This window comes from Alligator mississippiensis, chromosome 12 (genome assembly GCF_030867095.1).
Source record: "Alligator mississippiensis isolate rAllMis1 chromosome 12, rAllMis1, whole genome shotgun sequence".
Lineage (NCBI taxonomy): Eukaryota > Metazoa > Chordata > Crocodylia > Alligatoridae > Alligator > Alligator mississippiensis.
Genome location: NC_081835.1, coordinates 65,688,293 through 65,703,276, shown reverse-complemented (window position 1 = coordinate 65,703,276; position 14,984 = coordinate 65,688,293). Strand labels below are relative to the sequence as shown.

Here is a 14,984-nt window from a genome sequence, read left to right as displayed (position 1 = left end):
ATCCACTGGATTTTGTGGTGGTCTGTAACCCTTGGAGATCCTTCTCCAGGCAATTTTCCAGCTCCTTAATTCCTTACTGAACCTCATCTTTGATTCCAACCAGTTCCAAGTTGGACAAAATTTTTTTTTTAGCATGACTTATTTCCTGGAAAATGTGTTGAATCCACATTGATCGAATTGCCGCTCTTCTCTTTGATCCCGATTGCCAGGCCATATTGTACGTTATAGCCTGGTGGCAGCTCTTCTGATTTCGGATCCAGCTGAGTGCTGAGTTTTTATTGTCAGCCGACTGGATCTTCCTTTTCAGACCCTCTTTTAAATCTATCCTCAGGTCCCGTCCGTCTTCCTGGCCAGCTTGTATTGCTTTTGGATCTGCTCCGTTGCTGCGGAAGAGGCACACCCAGGTCCTCTCCTCGGCCTTCGCCAGCCCCTGTACATGGGGCACCTCATTGGGGAGTCATTATTTATGAGGTGATGCGTGCCATTTTTGGAAGCGAGGGAGGAGCGCCAGGCCCCACTCCGGAGGGGGCGCAGGTGTGCAGGCGCACAGTGACGGCCCTTTCTGACAGGACCGTAAGCCCCAGGCGGGTTTTCTTCTGGTCCGTGCCCTCCACGAAGCTGAGGGCACAGCTGCGGCCTCACCCCCTAGCATGGGTCACCCTGAAGGGCAGCCATTGCCCACTGAGGGGAAGGGTTGGGCTGGCTGCCACCCCCTGCCAGGGCTCTGAGGCGTGGCCCCGCCCCCTGGGACGGGAACGAGGCGGCTGTGGCCCCGCCCCCCGAGGCAGGGTGGCGGTTGAGCGCGTGGCGTGCGTTGCCGTGGCAACGCGAGGGGCAGGAGGCGGGGCACTTCCCCTCCCCTCCCCGGGCCGAGCCCCGGCCGCACTACATCTCCCAGCAGCCCCCGCGCCGCGTGAGGCGACCATGGCGCTGGCCGGGCTGGCGTGAGGGGCCGCGGGCGGAGCAGAGCGCGCAGCAGCCGCCCCGCGCGGGCCCATGCGGCGCCCCCGAGACCATGGGATCCCGCATCAAGTGAGTGGTCGGCGGGGAGGCCTCGGGGCAGCCGCCCGGCGTGCCGGCCCCCCACGGGGCCTGCGGGGACGGGCGGGCGCTGTCCTCCGGGCGCCCCGGGGCTGGGTGGGGCCGAGGCCGAGGCGTGGGGGTTGGACAAGGCCTACAAGGGCCGCTGTGGAGCGGGGGGCGCCCGCACCTGAAATGCGGGGGGCTGCAAAGGAGGGTTGGTTTTTTTTGGGGGGGGGCCTCTCCCCTCTTTGCTGTGTCTCAATGCTGTGAGTTTAGCTACGCGGAGTCCACCCCCGTGGCGGCCAGGAGGATCTCGCGGAAAGGCCGGACACGCGCGTCACGCCACCACGACGGCCTGGCAACGCTCGGCGTCTCCCCGGAGGTGTCGTGGACCGCGTCGTGGTGGCGCCTTTCCCCGGCCTCGTGCCCCGCTTGGCCGCAGACGGGACACGGGGCAAGATGAGCTCGGGTCGGAAGGGACCTCAACGGGTCGTCGACGGACCCAGCCCATGCCGGTTGTCGGGTTGGACGAGGAGAGGCGGCGGGTGCTTTCTGTCCTTGCATTCAGACCCGCTTGCCGCGTTGGCGTGGGTTGGGTTCGCCGTCCGTGAGGCTGCTGAAGATCCCGAGTTTGCTCCAGCATCGGGTAACGGCTACAGGAGAATAACCTGCTGTCTGGTGCTTGCGGAGATGGACCTCGCAACCACTCCCTGTGCCGTTGCCACATCAGGATTAATTACCGCAATGCATTCGGTATTAGGCTAATCCTTCGGTCTGTTTGCCAGCTGCAGTTGGCACAGAACGTGCTAGCTTGTCTGTTTTGTTTGCATATTGAGCCTCTCTTTTTTTGTTGTTGTTGTTTCCCGTGTGGATTTTGATATTAGGGTTGTAATGTGTAGTGGTCATACATCTTAGCTGCGCTGTTGCAGTCAGCAAGGGCTCCTGAATTGGGACCCTGTTGATGACAGGCACTCTGTTAGGACAGCCGTGTGATTGGAGCTTGGTTTGTCGCAGCTTGAGTTCGTTGGCCCTAAAGATATACGCAAGGCCCTCTTTTCCCACTCCCTCGTAAGGAAACACTAGTGGTTTTGCAGAGTTAAGTAGTGGTTGTGTGGGCCTCTTCTAAGACTTGTGCAGGGAAGCCAGTTGATATTGTTTGCTACTAGGTTAGTGGTTTGGCTTTTGGGGGAGTAATTGATACGTTTCTTAGTGTATTTATAAATACAATTGTTGTGTGCCTACAATAAGACTGAACTTTAAAACCTACCTTAAAGTAAGTGCAGGAAGAGGGAGTCTCCCTCCAATGAGAGACTCGTGGCAGGGCTGCCTGCTTTGCAGCTGCTCTGTAAGTCACCCAAAGATTTTTCTGTTGAACATCCTCATTACAGCAGCTTTCACCTTTTGCATTGGTATGGGAAATAAGTGTTAATAAGCCAAGAGGGATTTTTGCTTATGTGCAGTCTTGCAAGTCCCTTTTTCGATTTACATTCCCACAAATTTATTACCAGTTCTAAGCGTAAAAGTAAAGGAATTGGACATAAGAGAGACATTGTAGCAGGACATCAGACATTTGGAATTATTTGATGAAATAGTATGTAAGTTCACGGTTCAGCTCACCTTTGTAAATTTGACAAGCACTTAATTTTTTTTTGGAAAAGTGTTAATTTAAGTTTGTTGACATAACTTACAGATTGCAGACATGCTTCAAACCTGTTAAGTTTTTGTTTTGTTGGTTTTTTTTTTAATGGCAAACTAAAGTAGGCCCTTTTTGAGGTCAGTTTCTTTTTCCTTCCACTTCTCCTCCCCAGGTAGATCTTTTCTCAGATAGAGGAGAAGAGAAGAATTTATTTCAGCTAATGAGAATGGATGCAGTCAGTAGACATAACTTTCTGAAAGGTGAAAATTCCTTTGTTTTGGAGTCCTGTTTTGTTAGTCTGAGTGATCAACATGTCTCTTGAAAGAATGCATGTTAGGAGGATGTAACTGAAGAAGCAGTAAGATAGTATACTTCTGAAAAATAGAACAGCTCATTGTGTTGTCATTTGTTTTCTAGGAACTCCACTAAATTGAGTGGAAAATCAAGGGTTGGATTAATTTATAGGCATGTAATGTTTTAAGAGAGAAAATGAGGATTTAGGCTTTGGTTTGGATACCTCTCCCTGCTCTTGGATAGTTCTGGAAAGTGAAGTATAAAAAATATGAAGTAACTCTTTGGCGTTTACTACCAGTCAAATTTGAGAGTTATATACAAAGGCTTCTAGTGGTAAATGAGTAATTTGCTGTATGAAGTGCAATAGCAAGTATGGGATTTGTGGCTGAAAAGCATTTTCAATAAAGCCTGAGTAATGAAGTGTTGCACCTGAATTGCACAGGAACAGACAGTTTGTAAACATTTTGTGTAATTTTTGTGTAAGCAGGAGAATAGAATGAGGAGAAACAGCAGAGGGGTCCAGTAAACACTCAGTGGTCTGTAAGCTAGTAGAAATGTTGTTTAAAAACAGAATTGGCTCTCTAGCTATACCAATCCCAGCTGTTTATTTAGAAAGGTAATTTTATCTTCCTACTAAACTAGAGCTATTCTTTGCCTGACACTTGAAAATTCCAGGACAGAAAGTTGGTGGAGTGTTTGGAAGCAGAAGGAAGTAATACAGTATGTGGTATTCCAGGGGGCAGAGGTGTGGAGAGCGTTATCTGAAATGCTCTACTAGAGCAAGAGGTAGCAGGAATTGATGAAGGACTTTTAAAAAGATCCAGAATTACACAGTTCCATGTTCTGTTTATTTCTTTCAAAATTAGTATGCAGGTAACAAAGCCTTCTAAATTAAAGGGTTTTTTTAGTACTTTGACCTTGGCCTGGATAGAGAATTGCAGAATCAGCAATTTGGGGTGCTGCTTTGTCAGTGGCTTCCTTTTTGCATGTTTTTGGGAGCCAATTAAAGGGGCTGCTATAGATATTGCAAAAAGAGGTTAATTGCAGTTGAAATAAAGATTTGTAATACCATGACACAGCATTGTGCTTTATTTTGTCGTGATATTTTGAAATACAGGGACATCCTTTAGTCATTTATTTTTATTTACTGCCATACACAATTGGACTGGAAAGAGAGTAACTTGATAAAAAGCTGAAGAAAAATTAACGGAATAGACTGCAGTCCAAATATATCTCCATACAAAGGTAATGTTTACAAAACAAAGGACACAGAAATGACAGTATAATTAGGATGAGGCCAGTGAACAATACCTTTAAAATCAAAAGCATGAAATAAGTTGTAATATATAAAGAGTCAAGTGGAACCAGACTTTTTGTGAAAACTGCCTGCTAATAATTTGGGATATTTAAACTGTAAGAACTTCCTTACACTCTTTTAGAAGGCAGGAATTCTTGTGGGTGATTATTTTCTATTGGACCAGCTATGTGGATGGGAGACATGGACAAGCTTGTAGGTATCACAGTACCCTTCCTTAGATCTCTGGGAAGGAAGCAGACACTTCATTTTATAGCTCTTTTTGGGAATCAAGAATTTTGAGGCTTAAAATGAAACGGCTTATATTGGATTTCTAGTGAAGCTGAGAGCTAGACTTTGGTATTCACTTGAATGTCATAGTTAGGATCATTGACTTAAAAAAATTTAGTAGTGCAGCGCAAGTGGAGTTTGCCACAGGTATGCTGTTTGACTACATAGCACTAAGAAGCCAAGTATCAGTAACAACATTTGATGTTTATCTGGTGCCTAATCTTTACACTTCCTTGGTGATATAGATCAGGGCTGTCCAACTGGTGGCTCTGGGGCCACATATGGTCTGTGAGGGTCCCACAGAGCTGTCCGTCCCCACCACTGTTCTAGCTGCAGCAGCATCTTTCGTTTCCAGGTTCCCCCTCCCTCCTCTGGTTTCCACTTCCTGCTCCTGCCCAGGGCAATAGGCACAATAGGGTGGGGGAGATGTGGTGGGGGAACTGAGGGTGTGGCCAGGGCTAAAATGGCTCTTCCCAGCATGAGCATGGATAAAGACTGAAGGTGCTGTAACAAGGACATATCTAAGAGAGAGAACTGCAGTTGTGTTTCTGTCTGTTGGATATGTCTTTCTGTGTACAAATAAGATTTCTGCAAGGAGAGCTTTGATTGTGTCCCTGAATTGCAGCTGTGCCAGTGGTTAATATCCTTAGGTTCTTGTTCCAAATATATTTTTTCTAGTTGTTATGGTAGTTACAATTAAGGGGCCTTTAAATGAAGGTCAGGGTGTTTTAACAGTGGCTGTCCTTATAACTCACCTCGAGAGAGGAGATCAAGTTGAACATAGATTCATAGATGCTAGGGTCGGAAGGGACTTCAATAGATCATTGAGTCCGACCCCCTGCATAGGCAGGAAAGAGTGCTGGGTCTAGAAGACCCCAGCTTGATGCCTATCTAACCTCCTCTTGAAGACCCCCAGGGTAGGGGAGAGCACCACCTCCCTTGGGAGCCTGTTCCAGAGCAGTGCTTGAACAGATCATTTTCATCTGCACTTACAAATACAGAAGTTATGTGTTTTCAAAACCAGGTCTTTCATCAGAGGAGAAGCAGGACTTGTGCTGGCAGAGAAGAAAAATGCTGGGGGGGGAGAAGAGATGCAGGTGACCTGCCTCTAAATATGCTAGTATAGAGTAATACAAGATACTGAAGCATGTTTCAGTTTCAGATTGTTCAGGGGAAACTTGCTGAAGACCCCAGTGTGCTTTGTATAGTGCAAACTGAATGAAGTTCCTTGTCAGAGGAGGAAATGTCAGATTGCAATCTGCATGGCTTTATGTGTGGGAGTGGTAGAGATAACCAAAGATGTAATTTGGGTTGTTTCAAAACCCCATTTATATGAGGGAAGAGCGGGATTGAAAAGTACAGTGAAATCGGAGAGGCTGGGCTGAGAGGAGGAGGAGATGATGGCAGAGCTGTGCAACAGGGGGACTATGCCTCTTGGCTCAAAGGCTGCAAAGGTGGAGGTTCCTAGCTGTCCTGTCTGCCGTGCACCCCCCCCCCCCATAACACCTACAGAAAGAATCGATCCCTGCTGCTGGGAAAGAGGAGTGTGCATAGACTCCTTTGAGACTCTTCTCCCTGATCTTGGCTTTGGGTGGGAAGTGCCTGGAATTTGCTGTCCTTACTCTGACCTGCCCTCGTTGCTAAATGGGAAGCTGTACTGCCTGCTTGATCTCTTGGCTTCTCTGAGTGTATGGAGAGCTTCCACTATTTTACACATCTCTGATTGAGTCCTAGTAGCTCTGTGAATGAGCTGTCCTCCCTGGCCTTCCTCGAATCCCTTGTACTCTGCAGTAGCTGGTGCCTCTGCTACCTGCAGCTTTCCCTGGCACCAGTAGAGCGACACTGACCTCATTCTTTTATAGCAGCATCAGAGTATTGTAGCCCAGGTGGCCCAGGAAATATGTGAAAAACAAGATTTGTTTATACCCCTCCATCTCTCTTGCCCATGCAGTTGGTCCAGTAAGAGGTATCACCAGACACACCTTTGTTCCCTGTAATTTTGCTCTCATTACTTTTGGTCCTGAAGTTGCAAATAGCAACTATGAAAAATGACAGGGTTTTCTGTTCAATTTTACTTTGTGTGGCTTTGCTGTAGCTGAGTTCTGTAACAAGTTGCTTGTCCACTGATAATAGGGTGATAGCCTGGTGTCAGCTAGCACCTGGCTCATTTGGAACGGAGTAAAGGGAAGAAGCTTACTTTTTAAATATCTGAAGACTTAGATTCTGCAGAAGTCGATGAAATTGGTTTGGTATCGATAAAGTATTTTATCTGCCACCCAACTCTGGATTTTCTAAGTTGTGAACTCTACTGGAAATGTAAAAAGTGAAAGCTTTCCTGTTTCGAGGAAGGAGGCCAGGGGAGAGGAATTGCTTGGCACAACTAGATAGAAGGCCAGTTAGAATTGTACCTTATAGATAACTGAGTCAGAGATGCATAAGTTTTTTGTGAACAACAAGTTACTTGTCAGATGCTATGAACGTTTCATAGCATCTGAAAAAGTGAGCTGTTGCTCACAAAAGCTTATGCATCTCTGGTGCAGTTCATCTCTGAGGTGAAACTCTACCCGACCTTCTGCCTGACTTGAGACTAGCATGGCTAACCACCTGCCTGTTGACACCGCCAGATAGACGAGTACAATTTTTCAAGCCTGCTCTGTATTTTTTTGCTGTTAACAAACAAAGTAGTTTGGTTGCTGGATTGCAAACTGTGTTAACAAACTGCAGCTACCCAACCCAACATTCTTTTATATTTCTGTTAGTGACTTGCAGCAAACGTAAACCCAAAATGTTTGTCAAACTTTGAGAAATTAGTATTTTTCAGTTCTATAGCAACTTTTGTTAGAGGAATTTAAAGCTTTTGTAGGCATAATAGCTTTCTTCTGGGAAAAACAACATTACTGATATTCTTTCATAGATGTGGTATGCTGACTTTTCACAGTTGTCAGCAGTGTGTGATAGAACCAGGAACAGAATACAGGCAGTCCTCAGACTTACGAGACAATTGGTTCCTGAAAATCGTGTTTTAAGTCGAAATGTTGTGACTCGGAACTGATTTTCTCATAGGAAACAATGTTATAAATGGGGGATTGGTTCTTGAACCAAGGCCCAATATCCTATTTTCACTAAAAATACTCCAGAATTTTGTACTCTATCAATTATAGATGAGTAATATAGCTACATTAATGTATTTATTTTGTAAATAGCAATCAAATTGATTTGGAAGGACTTCTTTGAGGTGACTTTGCTGGACTTCTTGAAAGGCTCTGGGTTGGACTTTTTGAAGGGCTCTTGGCTGGAGTCTTCTCAGGAGTCTTGGCTGCAGGTTTTTCTGGAGTCTTGTCTGCTTTTTTAAAGAAAGTGTCCAAGGAAGTTTGGACAGATGTTCTCCAGGGAGATAAGCGACGCAGCAAACTTGTTTGCTGGTGTGGTATCGCGTCAGATCAAGTGTTGTAAAGTTGAAATTGATGTCATAAAGTTGAAACAGGGTGTCAATTTATAAACATTGTAAGTGCAAAACGTTGTAAATTAAGGACTGCCTGTACAGGGGTCTTAATGATCAGTTTTCTAATCTAACTAATATATCAATATATTTGGTACATATTAAACTGCAGAGAATGAAAAAGTATAATTAGTTTTCACCTTGGTTATGCACTTCAGTTATACATCAGATAAATATATAGCAGTTCTTTATGTGAAAAATCACAAAGGGGAGATGCCTGCAAAATGATCTGTAGCTGCAGAAAACTGACATGAAAAGAATCTGGAAGTTGCCAAAGTTCTGTAAGTGTTTAGTTGATGTAAAGCTGTAGGAAAGAAGGCAAACTGGATGTTGGGTTTCATTGATCTGGAAATTCAGTATAAATAAGTAAAAAGAGGTGGTGTAGTACTGATAAAACACTGCTTAGGTTTCATGCAGAGCACATCACACAGTGTGTGCAAGTTACCATGTGCTGAAGTGCCTGTAGTTACTCAGATAAGAATTTAGCCGCCTCGGTGCAATCCTGTCCCAACTGATTTCTCTAATAAGCAATGTTTTACTATATAGTTTTGAGAGTTGTAACTCATAGGAAAAGAGCAAAGTTAACTATTCTTCATTGTTTTGTATGTCTTAAACTCTTGTTTAGAGTTTTTGTGCTGTAATACAGATGGCATATTCCTCTCTGGAGATGGTTGCATTTCAGCAATGTTAGAAATGGTTTCTGTAGATATTGTTTTGAAAGTAATGTGAGACCTGTTCACAAGAAAGTCCTTTAGATCTTTAAGACAGACAGCATTATGCTGCATAAATGAAACATACAGTTTATTGTTGGGGCGGAGGAAAAGCAAGAGATTTTTGTAATTTAGTTGAGGTTAAAGTTGAAGGATTTTTAAAGGAGCATAAGGGAATTAGTGGATGTTGGTTGCCCAACTCTGTTAAGTTCCTTGGAAAATCCCATTTTAGTTTAAGTGGAATATTTCTTTCTGTGCTACCTGTTCTAATGTTTTATTTGTAAGAAAAATATATTTAGGCAAATGGGCAGAATTCAGATACTGTTCTTAAATAACTCCTAGATTTTGGAACGTATCGGCATATTTTTTCTCTTCTAATTTCGGTGGCAAGTATTTCACATGTTATTCTTCTGCATGAATCCTTCCTTATAGTTTGGCATAAGTGAAAATGTAGACTTTAAAGGTCAATAAAAACATTTGAAAAACAATAGTTAGTTTTCTGTTGGAGTGGACTGTCTTGGAAATAGTTCTTTCTGCATGGAATATCTCTTAAGCAAATTGTAACATCCATTTTTACCATATTAACTCGACATTTAGACTTTGCTTACTTTAAAGACAGTACTGCAGTAATAAGTGTTTTAAACTGAACACTTATTGAAATGAACCAAGTAAGTTTTGCAGTGTCATATCCTTGATATTTTTAATCCTATTTATGGTCTCAGTTGTTAATTCAGCCGTGTGTAGTCTAATGATTAGTTGCATACTGTTGAATAATGCATTATTTTTGAACTAGCTAATTTTTTGATTACTGAAAATGTGGATGGAATCTGGACACCAGAAAGCCTGGCAGTAAACAGAGTATTGTTTTAAACAATAAATGAGGTTCACAGTAATATCTGCAAAATGTGTGTTGTAATGGACGGTTGTGTTTTTTTGGTAAGTTCTCTGTAAATTCTGTGAAGTCCTGGAAGGACTTGTTTCCTTGCTTCTACAAAAACTTATAAAATGTTCAGATTTCAACAATGACTTGATTCTTCTGTGGAGGTGTTAGCTTGTTGAATGCATTCTTTGATACTAACTTTCTGAGTTGGTAGAACTACTTTAATTTCAGAAATAAATGGAGGCTTGTCATAGAATATTAAAATGTGAAATTTAATGCCTCTTTGTCTGAATGTATCAATGTGTATAGTATGTGTTATTTGCCAGCTGGGCTAAGCAATGTTTTCACCAAAAGATTTAAACGTAGACCTTAAAGTAGCAAACACCTTGTTAGTATTATGTTATAAACTCCCAAATATTTTTACAGCCACTGTATAAACTTTAATAAAGGAAAAATTGTGCAAAATGTAAAAGGCGTAAGCAAGGTAAGATAAGACTGCAGCACTTAGTTACAGGCAAGTGAAATAATTTTGTGAGGAGGAGAATGAGATCTCACTGTCCGATGTTTATCCTGTGTCCTCAGACTAGGTCCATAGCTAGGCTTCTCTCTATTTAGAACATGCTGTATATAGCCAGTAAGCACCACTGACACAGTCATGGAAGCATATTTTGTTATTTTGCACTGTGAAAATGTATGGCCCCTGGACTTTTTAAAACTTACTATATTTTGTTAAGGTGAAAAAAAGGCTATTAAATGGAAATCAGTAGGGGGCCAGTGATAAGGAAATCTTAAGAAAACTAAGTAAATTGTGGATCATTATCATAAAGCGTTCTTGGTTATGGCAAGTATAAGGCCTGACCCTCCTGTACTGCTGAAGTCAATTGGAGTCTTTTTGTTGATTTAATTAGGTATGGAATTTGGTGTGGTGCCCTATCCGATATCATAGACTGACTCTGGCAAGGGCTGAAAAATTCTTCTTCAGTGTGTAGTGTAAAAAAAAAAAAGGATTAAAATAAGAGAGATTATCTAAACAGCATTGCTTATAACTGGGCTCAGGTAGAATCTCCTGACTTTGTCTGGGCTACCTGGTGAGATTTTGCTTCTGGGAAAAGGTTCTTTAGTTTTCAGTTACCAGCTCTAGCGTGTTCAGTAGAATCTTGTGTGTCATTTTCTTCTTTATTAAGAATGAAGTTGGTAAATATTAGGGGTGTACCAATAGAGAGTTTTAGGACCGATACTGATAGTCGATTTTTAAAGAGGCATATCAGCCGATACCGATCCAATTTCCGATAAGCAGCCCTGCAGCTTGAAGAACACTGTCTGGCTGGTAAGTCTGTTGTGGTGGAAGGAGTGGGGAAAAGGAAGGGATGTTTGGGTGGGGGGGAGGGAGGGATGACAGATCGAGGCCTCTGCGGTGAGGGAGTGAGTGAGGCTGGGGCAGGTGCTGTCCAGCCAGGGTGGGGTGGGTCATGGGATTGGGAGTGGGGGGCTCCCACTGCTGCAGACACCTAGGAGGGCACCGGGGCAGAGGTGTGCCCCCCGGCTCTGCATGGAGCAGGGCTGCAGCCGGGTCTGTGCCGGGCTCTTCCTGGCAGTGGGGTGGGAAGGGCTACACTCAGGGTAGGCATTGGTGGCTGTGCAGCACCCGTCCCAGCCCTACTCCCTCCCTCACCACAGGAGCCTTGATCTGCCCCCCCACCCCCCCATTCCCTTCCCTTCCCTTCCCTTCATCCTCTCCTGTCCCCACAACAGACTTACCAGCTGGACGCAGCTCTCTAAGCTTCCAGGCTGTGCTCCTTGCTGCCCACCTGCTGCGCTGTGGCTGTGCATGTGCACGAGGCATTTATCAGCCAAATTATTGGCCACATCGGGCAAAAAAAGCTGATTTGTGATGCAGCCAATTTTCTTTATATCGGTGCCAATCTGATATCGGACCGATGTATCGGTGCACCTCTAGAGTGTGTGTGTGTGTGTGTGTGTGTGTGTGATATATATGGTCTTGTTATAATTGTCACACAATCTTTCATGTGGTAATGTAAATAATCAGTATATTAACAGAAAATACTGCACAATTATAGTTCAGTTTTGCTTTGAGGTTTTAACCAGAAAGTCGAGAAGAAAATCTGTTGTGCATTTAAGCCGTTTAGTTACTGAAACATCTTAAAGCTAAGCCATGTTTCTTCTCTTTCCAATTGGTCAGAACAAACATTGCCGTGGGTAAAGTGATGTTAAATTAAGGAGGACACTAAAAATGGTATCTTGTTAATCAGTTTGCTGTATCTGCCTGTTCTCTATAGTTTGTATTTTCAACAGAGTAGGCATATAGTTTGTCATTTTGTGTTTATTAATACTGGTATATGTATGCCAAGTGTTCTTTCATGTCATGTTTGGCTAATATTTTAGGGGTGCTGCTAAAAAAAAAAAAAAAAAAAAAAAAAGTTGAGGCTTCTGAGAAGGAACAGGTCTTTAACCCCTAGAACTCAGATGTTGATAAATAATGGTATTTTGGTGTGTTTTCATAGGAGCACCATTAACCCCATTTCTTTATTTTCTGTCTGTTTGCAGAAATCCTTATTTTTCATATTTTTGGAGTCCTCTTTTTAAAAACATTGCATGGGTGTAATTCTTTACAGTGTAATAGGGCATCAAACACAATAGGAAGATTCTCTGTCCAGTTTGCAGCACATCAACGTTTAAACTAGTGGTTCTCAATTTTTTTTTAGAGACGGAGCACCCCTTGTTAGACTTGAGGCACCCCTTAGAAAATGCCAGTTCTTAGTTCTCACTCATTTTTTGACCGTGGAAAAATAATAGAGCAATCTTTCTGTTGCAGAGAGCTCAGACCACAACATGTCAGAATGTTTTTGACATTATGGATTCTTATTTGAAATCTCTGGATTTATCTTGTAACTCATGTTCACACACCTAACTGTGCTAACATTGCATGACACCCTTGAAAGAATCTCAAGGCACTCCAGGGTGCCACAGCACTCTGATTAGAATTGCTGGTTTAAACTCTTCAGTAGACCACCTGAATAATTGAAATTGAAAAGGGAATCAAGTCTTCAATGGCATTTTTTTTGCCCCTTTTGACTGTGTGTATATTGGCACAAGTGCTATGAAGGCAATGGATTAGATAGCCTATTAAATGAGGACCCTATCAACTAGATACCAGGGTCCCAGTCTGACATTACAGTTTGCTACCTACTAGTCACACTGCTGCAGTAGTTGCTAGTAAAGTAGATGTAACAGTCCCTTTGCCCATTGTTATTTTTTCCATTTAGGAAATAATCACTGAGTGGCTTTTGGCATAAGTTTTTTCTTCTTAAGTTTGTAAGTACATTTTTTTTGGTTAGAGTTTTACAATTTTGTTTGGCTTTTGTTTACTGTTTAAAAAAAAGATAAATGCTTTTTATAGCTGGAATCATAGAAAATGAGGGTTGGAAGGGATCTCAGGAGGCCATCTAGTCCAACCCCCTTCTCAAAGCAAGACCACCCTCAACTAGATAGTCCCAGCCAAGGCTTTGTCTACTCGGGTCTTAAAAACCTCCAAGGATGGAGATCCCACCACCTCTCTGGGTAGCCTGTTCCAGTGTTTTACTACCTTCCACATGAGAAAATTCTTCCTAATATCCAACCTCAACTTTACTTGCTGAAACTTGAGCCCATTGCTCCTTGTTTCAGTCCAGCTTCATCCTCTTTGGAGCCAGCCATCCTTCAGGTAGTTGACAGCTGCTGTTAAATCCCCCTCGGTCTTCTCTTCTCCAGACTAAATAAATCCAGTTCCGTCAGCCTCTTCTCACAAGTCATGTCCTCTAGCCCCTGAACCACTTTTGTTGCCCTCCACTGGACTCTCTCCAATTTGTTTATGTCCTTTCTGTAGTGGGGCTCCCAAAGTGGGACACAAGACTCCAAATGTGGCCTCACCGGTGCTGTATAGAGAGGAAGAATCGCATCCCTCCATCTGCTGGCAATATTCCTACTAACACAGCCCAATATACCGTTAGCTTTCTTCACAACAAGGGCACTTTGTTGGTTCATATTCAGCTTACTGTCCTTTGTAGCTCCCAGGTCCTTTTTCTGCAGTGCTGCTGAGTAGCCAGTTGATCCCCAGTCTGTACCAGTGCACAGGATTGTTCTGTCCGAAGTGCATGTCTGCGGTTCTCCTTATTGAACCTCATGAGATTTTTTTTTGGTGCAATCCTTCAATTTGTCAAGGTGTCTCTGAATCCTAGCCCTACCCTCCAGCGTATCTATTACTTGCCCCCCCCCCCTTCCCAGCTTGGTGTCATCTGCAGACTTGCTGAGGGTGCACTCCATCCCATCTTCCAGATTGTTACAGAACTCATTTTGAATCATTAAATGATAGAATTAGCTAAAATAAAACTGAATGAATAAACAGCTGAGATTATATTTTAAGACAATTTAAGAGGCATTGCAATGGTGATTTGGGTTAATTTTATAGTTGGTATTAAATAATGTGATAATTAAGTGCTAACTCCATGGTTAGGCACTGGAAGGTAATACGGATTGAGTGATAATAGTGTTTGCTAAACAGGAGCTTGGAGTATTGCTCCTGGTATCTCCTTTAAAGCTTTCTTCACTGTCCTAAATATGACTCCTTCAGATTCCTTCCCCCTCCTTTCTTCATCCCTCTCTGCCCCTCTCCCCCTGCAACAGTCCACCCAAAATAACATTATATCTTCTTGAGTTTCCCTTTTTTTGCTGACTAAATAGGTACCGTCAGGCTGAAATCAAAGGTCACAATAATTGGAATGTGAATTTAGGTCACTTCTCATTTCCTGGTGTAGCACTACTTTCAGTTTAGTTAAGTGAAGGAGGTGGGAACAAAAATTTTGTTGAGCAAACAAGTGACTTGAATTTTCTGCTTTGATTAAAACAATGAACAAAGCAGAGTTTGCAGATAATTGCTTTTGTACATCTCCATCTGGAATCAAGGTGTTTATTTTGATCCAGAACTGGTATATTATAGTCCAGGTAATTGAACAGAACTCTGGAAATGGATTTAAAAAATGCACAAAATTCTCTTTCCTCCTTTTCCCACTTTCAGATTGGCAGACTTGTGTTCCTTTTTTATGTAGCTGGAGTTGCAGACTGATGACATGCTAAGACTCGAGGATAGGTGTCTAATTTCTACTGACTATTTTCCATTCGGGTTAGATGCTGAAATCCTTCAGGCAGCTCTGAAAATTTAATTTAAATGAAGTTTAATCACCATATTTGTGTATCGGGTAGAAAGATGTGAGCTGCTAATTCATATCCAAACATGCAAAATATTAAAATAAAAATAAACACAAAAAAACTTACATATGTGAAGCCATCACCGTAAAGACTGC

At 43.0% G+C, this 14,984-nt stretch overlaps 1 protein-coding gene across 6 annotated transcripts in view; it reads left to right on the top strand.

Moving 5' to 3' along the window:
* The first annotated feature begins 893 nt into the window (after positions 1-893).
* DENND1A (DENN domain containing 1A) overlaps positions 894-14,984 on the top strand; it is a 287,266-nt gene continuing 273,175 nt past the window's right edge. For 2 of the 6 annotated variants that reach the window (XM_059715737.1, XM_059715734.1), the window contains exon 1: positions 897-1,032. Coding sequence is in view for 5 of the 6 variants with exons in the window: in XM_059715734.1 (XP_059571717.1) it covers positions 1,016-1,032 (17 nt within the window). In the remaining variant the exon portion in view is untranslated. Of the gene's footprint in view, positions 1,033-14,984 lie in introns of all 6 variants that reach the window. The other 4 variants (XM_019500981.2, XM_059715735.1, XM_059715739.1 and 1 more) reach the window with 3 other exon arrangements.